The following is a 16271-nucleotide window of genomic DNA, read 5'->3' as shown; positions in this document are numbered from 1 at the left end:
CTATTCCAAGTGCACCACACATGAATTTGTCAACATGATGTAAATGTTAAAAAAATATAAATAAATAAATCCCTTGTTAAATGCAGAAAAGATGCATAAGCTACAACTTGTACAAACTTGTCATATGTATTATATGTTAAGAAATAAGGTAAGGAAAATGCTTTAAAAAAAAAAAAAAAAAAAAAAAAAAAAAAAAAAAACTCAAGGTAATTCAAATTTAAAATGACTGAAGGTATAACACCAGTAGACTATTTTATCCAAGATATCCATGTCTTTCTTTCTTCAGTCGTAAAGAAATTATGTTTTTTGAGGAAAACATTTCAGGATTTTTCTCCATATAACAGACCGATATGGTGCCCCAATTTTGAACTTCCAAAATGTCATGAACCGCAACAAAAACAGTCCAGGCAGAGCAAGGCAAAACGAGCGTTTGAGATTAAAAAGTATTTCAATTTTATTTTTTAAATGAAAACAACCAATCGTTCGGCTAGATAAGACCCTTCTTCCTCGGCTGGGATCTTTACAACCGCATTTGGGATCGTTTGAAGCCGCATTAAACTGCATTTTGGAAGTTCAAAATCAGGGCACCATAGCAGTCTATTATATGGAAAAAATGTTTTCCTCAACAAACAATTTCTTTACGACTGAAGAAAGAAAGACATGAACATCTTGGATGACAAGGGGGTGAGTACATTATATGTGAATCTATCTTTTGGAAGTGGACTTCTTCTTTTAAAGGGACATGCACCAAATCGCTATAAACAGAACTGTTTTTGATAAGGTAAAAAAGGTGTTGTTTTACATTACCATTGAGAAATTTTAACCAAAGTATGTTATAGATTTTTTTGACCTTAAGGTATCATATCAACTTGTGGAAAATGGCCATCCGATGACCTCTTTTAAGCATTTACTTGGTGGTCACTGAGAAGTGGCTAAATGGGACTACAGAGGCTGTTGGGGACATTTAACATCATCACGCTAAACAGGTAAACTTATCTACTCACTAGTCTGCTTTCACAGACTTGTTGTGTTAGGCTGATACACAGGGCAACTTTATTTTGCCAGACAACTTTTTTTGAGAAATGTTGCTTGAATGGGTAACAAATTCATATCTGGATACTTTAGATGGGTCGTGGGTCCTGTGTCTCACGTGGTTGCCTGCTAACATTGCTCCAAAAGTTTCTCTGTCTAGCATCATCAGCCATACTCTTGCAAACTAAGCTCAAACTTCAGGAAAAATGTTTTTTTAAGCCTCTAAGAGTTGATGAATCTTGATAGACCTTAGTCAGGCTAGCACTACATTTAATTTTTGACAGGACTAAAAACAAGGCTGTGGAGGATAGAAGTACAGGACGTTTGATGGATTGTAGTGTTGTTTAACAACATATTGATCATTAGGTAACAAAACATCTTTCTGGACAAAAAGAACAAAAACTCCACGAAACAGTTTCAAAGTGGAAAGTTCTAACCTTTGCAGTGTCAAGTGAAGTCTATCCTTCACAGCTTTGTTTTCATTTACATTCAATTTAATATGGCATCAAACCTGACTAAAGGTCTGCGGTGGTGACTTTGAAGTCTTTGAAGTAGTTGTAGTGTAATTGAGCATTAAGTAACAACTTATGCATTCCTAACTATTTGACTGCTGCACCTTTAAACCCGAAACATAATGCTGCATCTACCAAATATTTACAGCAGCCACCAACCAGAACTAATGGTCAAAATAAACTAGCAGGCCTATTGGATTACACAGCTGAGCTCATGTTTTACCTGACACACTTAAATCATTTAGACATAAATGATGATGCTGACATTTACACTCATTTACTCAGTCATTTCTATGACTAAATGACTCAGCAGCTCTCAAGCATGAAACAGATGTATGTACTTTTGTCACTTGTGCATGCTAGTTTTCAACACAAAAATATAAATTTGTATTTTCTGTATTAGTACTAATACAGTTCCTTTAAGTATACTGGTTAATGGGATTTACAATTATTTATAACATTTCAGTTGAACTCTTTTTTACAAATTTTAGGCTTGCTTACTAGATAATTTGATGTGGCTATATATTACATTATGGAAAGTGTACAACCTCCAAGTTAAAATCATGCAATGAAAATAAAGAAAGGGTATGTAGTTGCATGTATTTTTGGGACTTTGAAGTCCCCTACATTTTCATAATTACAGTGGATAGCTGTACCTGCACATTTGCTGCTGCTACAAACCAATCTGCATTCCCGTTCTCCCAGAACAGGTGTTTAGAGGGAGTGTGGGAAAGAAACAGAAACCATTTCTACAATGTATTTCTACATTGTCTAAATTTCTGCATTTAAATTTCAATGATGGCATTCTCATTCAAATACTCTCCCGCATCCTTGTATTCATCAATTTTCAGAGACTGAGTGTGATTTTGTGATAAAACCTTAAGCTTGAGTCTCGTGCATGTCAAATGTGTGGGATAATGGGGTGTGAGATACTGACAAAAAAATGATATCTTAAGATTTTCTGAAATTTTGTTGACAACAATTTTTTTTGTGGATATTCTATTTTTAGCTTCCATAGGCATTTTACCTTTAGATTTAGATTTTACCAATTTAAAAAAAAAAAAAAAAGAAAAGGACGTGACCAAGTATGGTGACCCATACTCGGAATTTGTGCTCTGCATTTAACCCATCCAAGTGCACACACACCTGGAGCAGTGGGCAGCCATTGCTATCGCTGCGGTGCCCGGGGAGCAGTTGGGGGTTCTGTGCCTTGCTCAAGGGACTCACCTCAGTCGTGGTATCGAGGGTGGAGAGAGCGTTGGTTATACACTCCCCCCCACCTTCAATCCCTGCCGGACCTGGGACTCGAACCCGCAACTTTTCTGTTACATGCCCGACCTCCTAACCATCAAGCCACGGCTGCCCCCTTTTTTATCCCAATTAAATCCATCATCTTTTGTGTCAAATTCTTAAATTTAATAAATAAATTCAGTTAGCAAGACTCTAAAGGGCAACTACCAATCAAATTAAATCAATATCAACAAAATTTTTGATTGCAATGCAGAAGTGGCACATAAGCTGCATCTGAAGTGGCATGTAGATGCCTTTAAAGTGACTGTTTAATGCAGGACATGCATGTATTTAACCTGCAGTTACAAATGCATAATTAATGTTTTGATGTAAAAAAAAAAAAGAAAATAAATACACTCTAAAAATGCTGGGTTGTTTTAAACCAATGTTGGGTCAAATATGGACTAACCAAACTATTGCATTAAATTTTTCAATTAAATTTTTAACCCAACAGTTGGGTTAGTCCATATTTATATATATACAAAACAACCCAGCATTTTTTATAATACAGATATTTAAAAAGATTTGGGGTAGGGATGGGCTAAATTTTTCCCCACAGTAAGAATTAGTCTTCCTGTGATAATAACGATGAAGTCTAGTTGTTGACATATTTCCTGCTTCCAAATGAGAAAGAGCTTTATTGCCAAGTGTGTTTCACACACAAGGAATTTGTTAGGGTATGTAGAAAACATTCCAGGTAGAATAAGACAAGACGAGCGTTTCACATTAAAAAGTTTATAAACTGTATTATTTTTATGAAAATAACCTATTGTCATGCTAGATAAGACCCTTCTTTTTCTGCATTTGGGATAGTTTGAAGCCGCATTTAAAAGCATTTTGGAAGTTCAAAATTGGGGCACCATATCAGTCCATTATATGAAGAAAAATGCTAAAATGTTTTTCTCAAAAAACAATTTCTTTACGACTGAAGAAAGAAAGACATGAACATCTTGGATGACAAGGGGGTCAGTACATTATATGTGAATCTTTGTTTTGGAAGTGGACTTTAAACAACAATAATGATATTATCGTAGACAATATATATCGCACAAAACAAACAAAAATAAAATAATGTAATTCTTATCTCCGCTTGGGTAAAATGCTAGATCAATTCAAAGGGCTTCAGATTACAGACGCAGGAAACATTTGGTTTTCTATTCATGATAGATGCGAAGATGCACCAAGGGGCAGGGCGATTCGGCGCTCGATCTGCTAAACGTATGCCGCCTTCACTGTATGTCCTGTCTATTATGCCCTTGGGTCCTTAATCAATAATTAACCATAACATGTTTATTTATGCCTACAGTCCAGACAAACAATGGAAAATTCACAGTCAGCACGGCTCATTAGCATTTTTCTGAACCTTGGTTTCCTTTCTACAACTGTAGACGCATGATTAATAATAACAATGCATGCAAATACAGTCTTTTGATTTATAATGCATGACACCCAGGGGGCAGGGGCATTGCTCAGGTGTGTCACCAGACTGATTAGTGATTCACACTCTAGCGCGCACAAAACAGCATTCTCCAATGCTGCACGCGGAGAACACAATGAAACAAGGGAGAATCGGTATTCACATGGTAAAAACACCAACAAGTCTAACTGAATGAATGAATAAAATAAGTCACACACACACAGTTGGAGCCAGACAAGGGAATTGAGCTGAAGAGGCAATCAAATACCTCTGCCTTTTCTCTCTGCTTCTCTCCCCCCCACCATTCCCCCGGTGGAAATTGAGCAGTTCTACGAGCACTATTGATTGAGGGCTGAAGTGCTTGTCGGCAGCAGATGAGGCCCGAGTTGCTTGCTACATTAGCCCGAGGCAGGATGGGACTTAAGTGCTCTCGGCCGGGATAAGGCAGGCAGGCAGGGCAGGCCGTGAGATGGGGGTCAGCATGGCAGAGGTTGTGTAGACCAAACGATTTCCTTGGCCTGTTAGCTTGGCTTGTTTTTTTATTCTAGGCAGGACAGCACTGCCACTAATAGCAGGACTTACAAGGAGTCACCATTTTTGTGCAGGAAAATCTGCAAAATTGATTTAAGGTCAGCGTGAAATCCAAACTGACTGTATTTATGCTCTTTTATTTTGCATGATTTACTGGTGCATGTTATTCTAAATGAAAAGAATCTATGTCTTTGTAATCATTTACCAAATCGACTTTCCTTTTCAAGGCCAATTAACTCTTGTAAGCTTTTTGGCAATTTATTTCTATATATGGGGCATTTCTTCCAAGGAGGCAAGCGAGGCAGTGTCTCCTCAGAATATTGGATGAGGGAAAAAAAAAAACAAAACAAAAAAAACTGTACTACAAAAATAAAATAACTTCTATATTGCAAAATACAACATTAAAAAGTGTATAAATCACGTTTTTTTCTAAACAAACTGTCAAACAGCGTCACCAGCAGTCCACATCTCTCTCACCTCCCCTGAGCCCACTGAGTTTTAACAGACCTCATAAATCGTGCAGTGAGTTTGGTGGGGGATAACTGAGAATGAATGGGGGGGTGGGGGAGTCAAATTTGATTGGATATGACTAGGTTTGTTCGGCTGTGATTGGTTCATGCAATAAATCCTGCCTCTTGTGTTCCGCAATCGCAAATCAGTCTAAATGAACAATATAATGGCATTAATGGGAAGACTAATTTAGTAAGTAAATAAGACTTGAAATGGCATGAAAACATGATCTGTAGGAGTTTTTAGTGAGTAATCAGCTTGGTGAAATTTCAAGTCAATTTCTGTGTCTGTGACCAATATTTATGGAGCTTTGATGACTTATGATCTGAAAAATTCATAGGTTCACAAAATAAAATATATTGTTTAAATTGTTACTGCCTTGAGTTATTATTTTGGAATAAATGTAAAATACTTAAAAACACTAACCTGATGAGATTCATGCTTGGCTTAAATAAATATTACCCTGTAAATGTAAAAATATAAAATAGAATATATATATATTTTTTCTGTTAGTGTAAGTAATGTTTATTTAACATTAAAGGAAATGTGATTATTTGATTTACATTTCAAAAAAAAAGTTTCAGAACACTGCCATATATATATATCTGAATCTGAATATCTGAATAAAATTACACCAAATGTGATGCAATTAAATGATTTAAAAAAAAATATACTACATTCTGACAAACAATAGTTGGATAATGTCAAAATAAATATAAAAATTCTGAATTCTTACCCAACATGTATCCACATAGAATATTTTGGCCATCCGCCGGGCATTATTGTCATTTTGACCTGGCATTAACTAATTTTTTTATTTTTTAAACACCAGCAATCAGAAACAAACTCATTTCAAACTTATTTCAAAAGTGTATTTTTTTAGTAAAAACTTTTCATATTTGCTTATACAAATTATAGTGAAATAGAGACACAAAAACAAGATCTAAATTGCCATAAAATTGGGAAAAGTATACTTTTATGGTTACCATTTTGTAGTCATTACTACATGCTGTGTCCCTTTTTTTTAAAACTCAAAGTTTGTTTGTTTGTTTTTAACCAAAAATTTTCTGTACTGCAGCTTTTGTTCAAGTAATGGGCTGTAAATGTCATTTCATATTAATTGTAAAAAAAAATTTGTTGTTGTTATTCTGGTTAATATGACAGTGGTCAAGGACTTTCTGCTAACAACTAGTGGTGTGGATGCAGCTTCAGTTAAAAGAAAAAGTTACTGATTCCATCGTGGAAATACTCTTTTATTTAGAGTATTATTATATACTACTCTATTAAAGTATTTGTCACCCACCACAACCAACAAAGTGTCAATCATAACGGGGTTCTGAATTAAAAATGTGTAGTATACTAATCATGTGATCTCAACATAATGAAAGACCTCATGTAGAGAAAAACAACTTTTCTAAGCTACCAATATGTCTTCTTGCAATGTCGTCTGATGCAAGTGTACTGTAAATTATTACTATACTGTAATGTACTGTAAACTATTAAGTTTTTTCAAAAATACTATTCATTTCTTTGTATGTAAAACGTAAGGTGGACAAAATAGGCAGTTCACCTTTTTTAATAGACCTGTCTTTTGATTTGTATCTATCAAATAAAAACAATCAAATGAGATGAAATACATTTAACTTGCAATGTATTTAAACCATTTGGATTATCAAAAACACCACCTGCCCCTCGTTTCTTGAAGTATACCAAAGGCGTAGTATGAGGTCTGTGGTGGACAGTGGGCACGTGTGGCTGTGCTGTCAGTCTGCCGTTGGACTGGAGGTATGTGCATAGACAGGCTCTACATCATCTTAAGTGGCTCTTTAGGTGTAGACAGAGATTAATGAGCACCGACCGCTCCAGCTGGGTGCACAGAAGAGCAGACGGTCAGCAGCCTGACACGGATTCACTGGGGACAAGGAACGAGCAAAAGAATGGAAGAATGAGGGGGGTTGGTGTTTGGATCTGGACCATACTGACCTATTCGAAAACATCCACTGTAAACTGGAAAGATAAGGAGGATGAAGATGGTCAAACTAACAGCTCTCTCCTCTGCAGTGCTCAACACAGCTATTGATTTTTTTTTTTTTTTTGGATGAACCTTTCTTTTTTCACAGTTAGTGCTTGAAACCAGCAGAGCAGAGAAGAGACAGAAGATCAAAAACACCATTAATGTTTAATTACTCTGTCTCTCTTCAAGAAAGTAGAGGGATATAAAAAAAACAACAACAACAGTGAGACAAGAGAAATAAAGCTGAAAAAAGGGTGAAAGAGAGGGTTACTCTGTTCTTACAAAGGACGAGTCATGATTTTTAACTAATCTACTATTGTTTAACGAGAAAGAAAATGAAAAAAGGGCATTATGAAAAGTGTATGTATGTATGTATGTATGTATATATATATATATATATATATATACACACACACACACACACACACACATACAGTCAAGGCCAAAAATATCGGCACCTTTGCAATTTGTCAGAAATGCAACCTTTCTCTCAGAAAATTGTTACAGCTGCAAATGTTTTGGTATGCACGTTTATTTTGTATTTGCATTGGAACAACACACACACAAAACAAAAGAAACATCAAATCTGATACAATTTCACACAGAACCCAAAAAATGCACTGGACAAAATGATTGGCACCCTTAACTTAATATTTGGTAGCACCCCCTTTGGAAAAAATAACTGAAATCATGTATGTCATCATTCCTGTAACAATGAATGAGTTTCTTACACCTCTCTACTGGAATTTTGGACCACTCTTCTTTTGCAGACTGCTCCAGGTCATTCAGATTTGAAGGATGGCTTCTCCCAACTGCTGTTTTGAGATCTTTCTACAGGTGTTCTATAGGATTCAGATCTGGACTCATTGCTGGCCATTTCAGAACTCTCCAGTGCTTTGTTTGTAACCATTTCTGAGTGGTTTTTGAAGTGTGTTTTTCGGGTCATTGTCCTGCTGGAAGACCCATGACCTGTGGTGGAGACGCAGCTTTCTGACACTGGCCACTACGTTTCACCCCAAAATTCTTTGGTAATCAGCAGATTTCATGATAATGTTCACACAGTCAAGGCATCCAATGCCAGAAGCAGCAAAGCAACCCCAAAACATCTTTGAACCTCCACCATGTTTGACTGTAGGGACTGTGTTCTTTTCTTTGAAGGCCTCATTTCTTTTTCTGTAAACAATGCCAAGATGTCCTTTACCCAAAAGCTCTACTTTTGTCTTACTTTTGAACATTAAGATCTGTGGAGATGGACTTGTAGCCTTGAGATTGTCCATGTTTTTCTACTTTTTTTCCTCTCAAATCCACAGACAACTCTTTACACTTCTTTCTTTTCTCCATGCTCAGTGTGACACACAACACAAACGTTGAGTCAACTTTTCTCCATTTTAACTGGTTGCAAGTGTGATTACTATATTGCACACAACCGTTACTTGCCACAGGTGTGTCTAAATATAAATTACAGGAGCATCACATGCTTGAAAAGCAATTATTTCTTAGAATTTTGACAAGGTGCCAATAATTTTGTCCAGTCCATTTTGGAGTTCTATGTTAAATATTATTGTGAAATATTATCAAGTTTGACTTTTCTTCTTTTTTTTTTTTGTGTTGTTGCAGTGCAAACAAAAACAATAAGCATGTGAATACCAAAATATTTGCAATTGAAACAATTTTCTGAGAGAAGTGTTGCATTTTCTGACAGACTGACTGTATGCCTCTCATAGTATATATGTAATGTATAAGTCATGTTTAGGAGGTGCAGAATAGTGAATTAGAGTTCAGAAAGTTGTGCCCACAGGTCTGAAACACCTCAGAGTGCTTTGCAGCAAAAGTAAAATAGTTCTGATTATTTTGTTGCATACGAAGCATCACTTTCAGAAACCCTTGTGATTTTTCTCTGTGTGTCATGCAATGCAGCATCTCTGTTGAAAGCAATGGATTCACATCTCTCTCTGATCTTTAGACTAGGCCCTCTAAAACACTCAGCGCATGATAAAGAGACAGAGACAGCAATACATGTGTGTGCACTAGACAGAGAGAAAAAGACACAGAGATAGAGAAAAGGATGAGGACAAAGACAGAAAGATAAAGAACAAGAGTAGGAAAGATGGCTTGAGGGAGTAAAGGCTAATCTTACTGAAGAAACAAACAGAAACAAATCAAAGTAAAGACAGGTCTTGTCATCTTAAAAAAAAAAGTTGATGTTATAAATGAAAAGTGTGTTCTCAATACTTGCCCCAATTAATGGGTTACAATACTATTATTACAGGTAATTATTGCATTATTATACAAATATTAGTAATTAAATAATAATAATAATAATAATAATAATTGATAGATTTATTATTATTTGTCTGAATTCCCCAATTGGAGGGATACATACACAGGGCTTATTTTTTTTATGAGGTATTTTTAGCGTTTGTAAGCTCATAATATACAGCACACATATACACATCATCTGTAAATTAATACACAATTTAGTTAAAGATAAAATGTTTGCAATTTAGGAATTATTTTATAAGCTTAAAATTCAGAAGAAAAGGTCACACAGTGCCACACATAACTGCAACCCTGCAGATTTCACAGGATAATGTGTAGTCTCATAAATGAGACTTCTAATTTCGACAAACACTCCAGTTTAAGAATACACATTGACTAAGAAAATCCTTATCATAATATTTGACTAAAATTCTAACTAAATGTGTTATTTTCAAGTGCAAGGTCTCATTTTTTTCAAACAGTTATTGACCATTAATGTTATATGGTGAGTTTGTAAACAGAATTTAATTAGTCAAAACAAAACAGCAATAAATGTTCTGATTTTGTTTTTATAAAAAAAAAAAGAAAGAAAAACCATGATCAAAATAATCCAACACTTCTTACTATTTTACATATATACAAGTATTTTTGTGATGTAATATTGAACATAGCAGTCGTCATTTACTCCCGACATCTGAGCCGCTGAAGACGCAGAGGATTAACGTTACTTAATTTTGAAGGGAATGCATCCGGCGATCTACATAAACGCATCTATGTTCGAGCGAATCCTTCATGATCCAGCTTCACCTACAGAAGAAGTGAGTTTTTTATGAAGGGGTTTTTTATGAATCTTTGCAAATCACCTTTCCTAATAATGTGAGATATAAATATCAAATGAAAGCTCTTTCTACTAACAAAAGTATACGGTCATACATTAGTGTACAAATTTTTATTATAAATGATTGAAATCAGTACACAGGACACAAAGTCAGTTGGTAAAACGTCACTTACGCCTTTCTGGTTTTCACCCCTCGAAATGAAGGTTGGTATTAATTGTTGGCAGCACGTGATACTTGTTGAACTTTGATTATAATTTAATTCTGCCATACAAAGAATGCAAATAAATCATTGCTTTATTAAAGGTTGGCCAATGACATTTGAGGAGTGTATCAGTCCACTCCATAACCCATCTGAACATGCCACTATCTTTTGACCCAAAAAAAACAAGAACAACAAAAATCTTTTTTGGAACTAGTTTAAGTTTTTTTGTTTCAGTTTAGTATAATACTATACTAACCTATAATAACCTTGCCTACGAAATGCCTTTAAACTAGTGCTGATCCACCAATCAGTTTGCTCTTCCTCAGATACATTTAAATCTGATCAGTCTGTGTTTTCCCTAGAGACTGCATGTCTTTTGTGTCTCCATCATAGCTATTCTGTCTTGCCATTTTAACTTCTAGCCAACAGCCGATGAATACAGATAGTCATCTTTAGCTCACAAAGAGTCGCATTTGATAAACCCTCTGCGGACTGCATGATCAATCAGCAGCTGTGCCTCACTATCGACCCCAAATATCCAGCTCTCCACCACCTCGGCCCCTCCTGATGTACACGGCAGAGTCTGTGCAGAGCCGAGACGGACGAACATGTCACAGTCTGTAAGCTTATTCTAGACAAGTGTCCATGTAGCTTCAGTGCTTCATTACAGTTTTGATGGGATGACTGATTCAGTGGTTTCTTTCTTGTTGTTTATACAATCCGGCGATAAGGTTTTTGGTGTGAGGATACGGCCTCTATCTATACACCTGGGCACTCCAACAGGATTAGAATAATAAGGTGGAAAGCTAATTCAGTTTCCCACAGAACATCAAGTGCAGACCTAGTCTAGAAAGAACTTAAAAGAAAATTAACATCTCTAGGCAACTAAGAATTCCATTTGTTTTCAATTTAGGGAAAACACAGTGCAACAACTAAATGATTCTTGATGCTTCACCGCCTCTCAGTTTTTCAATACTGGAGTAAAGGCACACATCTCTTGGTCTAAAACATGCAAAACATGCCCTTTTCAAAGGATGTGGAAGCTTGATATTTGCTCTAGGGTTCTCGGGTTTGGAATTGACAGCAAGAAGACAGCAACAATTTGCATGTTAGTCGTTTCAATGTAATTTGACCATTTTTGCACACTGCATGGCACCTATCTGTATTTCTAATGTTTTATATTGCATTTTAAATAAACAAAAGTATTAATACAATTAAAATAATTCATTTTATGCATTACGCAGAATCATTTGAGAAAGAACTGTCATGTATCTTTTTTTTTCATCCACATTTTTGACAAAAAAATAAAATTGTTTTTGGCACTGAATTTATATTTGAGAATGTAGTTCTTGACATCTGGTCTCCAATCATTAACCCCTTACCTGATTGGGTATCTCTCCCCAGGGTCCCGTCCTAGGTGGAAGATAAGAGGTTGCATGGTGTGTTCCTTCTGCGTGTGTGTGGTAACACCAGGAACCTCCTGGCCAGGACAGAAGTTTATACCCTGTTTAAAAAACAAGGTAAGAACATTGATCTTTCTCCTTAAACAACCACCTGACAGAACTCACAAATTACTAGAGATGAATAAACAGGTAAAACCTAGGTGACCTAGACTAAAACTAATTCAATTAAGAGGATGAGATGAGTAACATTACTAGGCAGCTATCCCAAATACTCATAGAGTCAATGTTTTGTAAATTAATGTTGTATGTTGTTACGCAAATTACTAATAATAGATTGGACCAATCTTTGGCTGGTTAGCGCAGTCCAGTTAGTCCCTGCTGGTAGATGTTATAACTACACCTAATGAGCCTCATTTATCAATTGAAACGAGCGCAAATCTGTGCACACAAATCAACTTAAAACAGAGTTCACGTGTGATTCATGAAACATTTGTATGCCGCCAATCCTGTCGTACGAATGATCGTACGTTGATAAATATGGCGGCTGAAAAAATCGTCATTTAAATATCACGCCCCTAAAAACACCCCTAATTAGAAGCCTTGCCTGTAGAGTTTACGCCATGCAGAAACAAAACCCGGCCAAAAGGGGGAAATAAACTCAGGAAAGAGAAATTGATCTTACTCTAAAAACACCCATTAACCGTACATTTGCAAACAATAGCATTCATTTATACAGTATGTATATTAAATAAATATATTAAATTTATAAACATTATAGCCTATTTAGTTCCACTTAATCCACAATTTTTTTTAATTAAACGGTATTACAGAACAAGAATGAAAAATTAGTAGCTATAAATTTTATATTAAACTTTAAAGTAAAACACAAATTTGGCTACTGAATACAGAATACAAATGTCGAGCTAAAATGAATTAATAAATAAAGTAACACTAAACGGCAGTGGGCTTACACGCTTCTCCTATCAACATCCAAATATTTTAATTTTTTGCCATGTAACATTTATTATCCATGATGTTGCTGAAATGCAGAAAAAAAAATTTACATTAAAAAAATCAAATATCATTCATGATGGAAACAAGTCTTTGTACTTCACAAGAAATGACCGTACGCCCAATATTCTGTCGTACGCTCGTTTCATAAATGAGGCCCAATGAGAGCAAAAACATCTTTCTCCTTTGACAAATATTCAAAGTCAGTTTGTCAGACTTAATAGACTATTTGGAAGCAACATACAAATTGCAGGCATTTCACTGAGGGGTCATTCAGAGTCATTCAGTTTTCTTCTTCTTATAATTCCTTCTTCCACTCTGGAAGTCGATGGCAGCCCACAGAACCACTTGCCGGAAATAATGAAATTAGTTATGAAGTTATGAAATTTGGCACACTGATAAGGGACAGTCTCATCATTAACCACAGCAAATTTGAAATCCCTAACTCAAACTCTCTAGCACCACTAACAGGCCAAATCTGCAGTAATGTTTCTGCTAATAACTTACGTTAACAATTTTTCTCCTTCAAGTTTGCATGTCTGTAACTAAAGAAGTCTTAAATACATCCTGATATCTTTTTAGATTTTGGTTCTCAACAAACTTTTCTTCAGGTATCTTAAAGGCCTTATAGAGGTGCATCTCAATAAATTAGAATGTTGTAGAAAAGTGTATTTATTTTAGTAATTCAACTCAAATTGTGAAACGTGTGCATTAAATAAATTCAGTGCACACAGGCTGAAGTAGTTTAAGTCTTTGGTTCTTTAAATTGTGATGATTTTGGCTCACATTTAACAAAAACCCACTAATTCATCTCAACAAATTAGAATACTTCATAAGACCAATAAAAAAAAAAAAAAAAAAAAGCATTTTTAGTGAATTGTTGGCCTTCTGGAAAGTATGTTAATTTACTGTATATGTACTCAATACTTGGTAGGGGCTCCTTTTGCTTTAATTACTCCCTCAATTTGGCGTGGCATCTGCATTTTTTGGTCTCTTGTTTCTCATTTTCCTCTGTACAATACCCCATAGATTCTCTATGGGGTTCAGGTCTGGTGAGTTTGCTGGCCAGTCAAGCACACCAACACCATGGTCATTTAACCAAGTTTTGGTGCTTTTGGCAGTGTGGGCAGGTGCCAAATGAATGAAATCAGCATCTTTAAAAAGCTGCTCTAAAGTGCTCTAAAATTTCTTGGTAAATGGGTGCAGTGACTGGTTTTCAAAAACACTCCAACACCCCAAATCATCACAGACTGTGGAAACTTAACACTGGACTTCAAGCAAATTGGGCTTTGAGCTTCTCCACCCTTCCTCCAGACTCTAGGACCTTGGTTTCCAAATGAAATACAAAACTTGCTCTCATTTGAAAAGAGGACTTTGGACCATTGGGCAACAGTCCATTTCTTCTTCTCCTTAGCCCAGGTAAGACGCCTCTGACGTTGTCTGTGGTTCAGGAGTGGCTTAACAAGAGGAATACGACAACTGTAGCCAAATTTCTTGACATGTCTGTGTGTGGTGGTTCCTGATGCCTTGACTCCAGCCTCAGTCCATTCCTTGTGAAGTTCACCCAAATTCCTGAATGGATTTTGCTTGACAAGCCTCTCAAGGATGCGGTTCTTTTGGTTGGTTGTGCATCTTTTTCTTCCACAGTTGATTAGCTGATTGCCACGTCACCATATTCTTATTTGTTGAGATAGTGAATTGGTGGGTTTTTGTTAAATGTGAGCCAAAATCATCACAATTAAAATAACCAAAGACTTAAACTACTTCAGTCTGTGTGCACTGAATTTATTTAAAGTTTCACAATTTGAGCTGAATTACTGAAATAAATGAACTTTTCCATGACATTCTAATTTATTGAGATGCACCTGTATGGTTCATTTCAGTGAGTAAACTGTTCAATTTCTGTTCATTTTTTAGTGATGAAAAACTAAATATGGATCACAGCAATGTCTCAAGAACAAATAATGTTGGAACCAGAATTATATCTTGTTTCCCTCTGTCAAAACAAATGCATAGAAAATACCAGTCTGAGTGCCAAAAATATTATTTTTCCAAAGTTTGTGTGCCAGTAACTCAAGAAGTGTTCAAGGCATCTCATTATCCTTTTAGTGTCTGGTTCTCGAACAACCTATCTTTCGTAATCTTAATTTTTAAAGCCCTATATGGTTCAATCCCAGAGATATGGGGATCTCAGTGTGACTTTGTGTTCTGTTAAATTTTACCCATTTTCAATGGTCAAAAACCAAATCCCCCTTTAATTTGGCATAAAAATGAGAAGAATTGTCATTTTAACCCCCTCAGGAAAAGTGAATTACTCAATAAATATTCATTCATGACAATTAATAATTTGGCATTCATAACTATGTGTTTGATAATAAAATATAAACACAATTATATTTTTGAAATTTGACACAAAATGACCTTAAAGCATATAGCTATTTTTCCAATGCCTTATTTGCTTTGAAAGGCTCTTAAAGTATGAAATGGCCTTTCTGCCACCACATTTAGAGGTGGTGTGTTATAAATCCTGACCATATTTAATAAAGGTGTAAATGCAAGTGCATTTTCATGATCTGCATTCATCCATTCAAGTAAAATGGAGTGAGGTTACACTAATAGAGATCATATACACTGCTGTGCTGAGGGTTTTTGGGTTCTTCCTTTTGAAAAGCAAAAAGATTTTAGACACTGTGCTCTTGTGATTTACTCACCCGATTTGAATACCTGGTTATTTATTACTGGATTTGTGACAGTCATCATACAGAACGAGCAGTACTGAAATACATAATCCACAACAAAACAGAGTCCCAGTGTATCAACTACTAGTAGAACTAACTGACTAGCTGATTAGTCCACTAGTTGATAACTCCAAACCATCATCAAATTCATCAAAGCCTTAACAAGCACAACAAATAAGATTACAGAAGATTTAGGGTGCATGTGTGTCTGTGTGTGTGTGTTTCAGTAGCTAGAGGCTATTGTGAATCCTACCTGCCAGAAAGACCGCAGGGCTTTATTTGTGTGTGTTGTGCCCTGGGGAAACTGAGAAGTAAGACGAGTTCCAACCAAATGAGCACTTTTGGTGTTCCTCAGAAGAGCATATGTTTGGGGAGTCATTTTTAAGGTGATTGTGAATACATAAAATACTGCGCTGCGTCACCCAGGGACTGGGTAGCAAGCTGTGGCGCGCGCACACACACTTTTCATGGCAGCGCATGGTCCCCTATGATCTGGCCTGCAACTTGCTCTCT

The 16271-nt window shown here is 35.9% G+C and overlaps 2 protein-coding genes across 3 annotated transcripts in view; one reads left to right on the top strand and one right to left on the bottom strand.

Moving 5' to 3' along the window:
* LOC127168555 (uncharacterized) overlaps positions 1–16271 on the top strand; it is a 280503-nt gene that overhangs the window by 117922 nt on the left and 146310 nt on the right. The gene's annotated exons all lie outside the window — the stretch shown is intronic.
* Positions 1–16271, bottom strand: part of galns (galactosamine (N-acetyl)-6-sulfatase) — a 54758-nt gene that overhangs the window by 2988 nt on the left and 35499 nt on the right. Inside the window, exons 12-13 of one of the 2 annotated variants that reach the window (XM_051115336.1) lie at positions 11989–12110; positions 6290–7204 (exon numbers count right to left, since the gene is read on the bottom strand). In XM_051115336.1, coding sequence (XP_050971293.1) covers positions 7183–7204; positions 11989–12110 — 144 coding nt within the window. In that variant the 3' untranslated portion in view covers positions 6290–7182. Of the gene's footprint in view, positions 1–6289; positions 7205–11988; positions 12111–16271 lie in introns of those variants that run through there. The other variant, XM_051115335.1, reaches the window with a different exon arrangement.

This window comes from Labeo rohita, chromosome 7 (assembly GCF_022985175.1).
Source record: "Labeo rohita strain BAU-BD-2019 chromosome 7, IGBB_LRoh.1.0, whole genome shotgun sequence".
NCBI lineage: Eukaryota > Metazoa > Chordata > Actinopteri > Cypriniformes > Cyprinidae > Labeo > Labeo rohita.
This window is presented reverse-complemented; position numbering and strand designations above follow the sequence as displayed.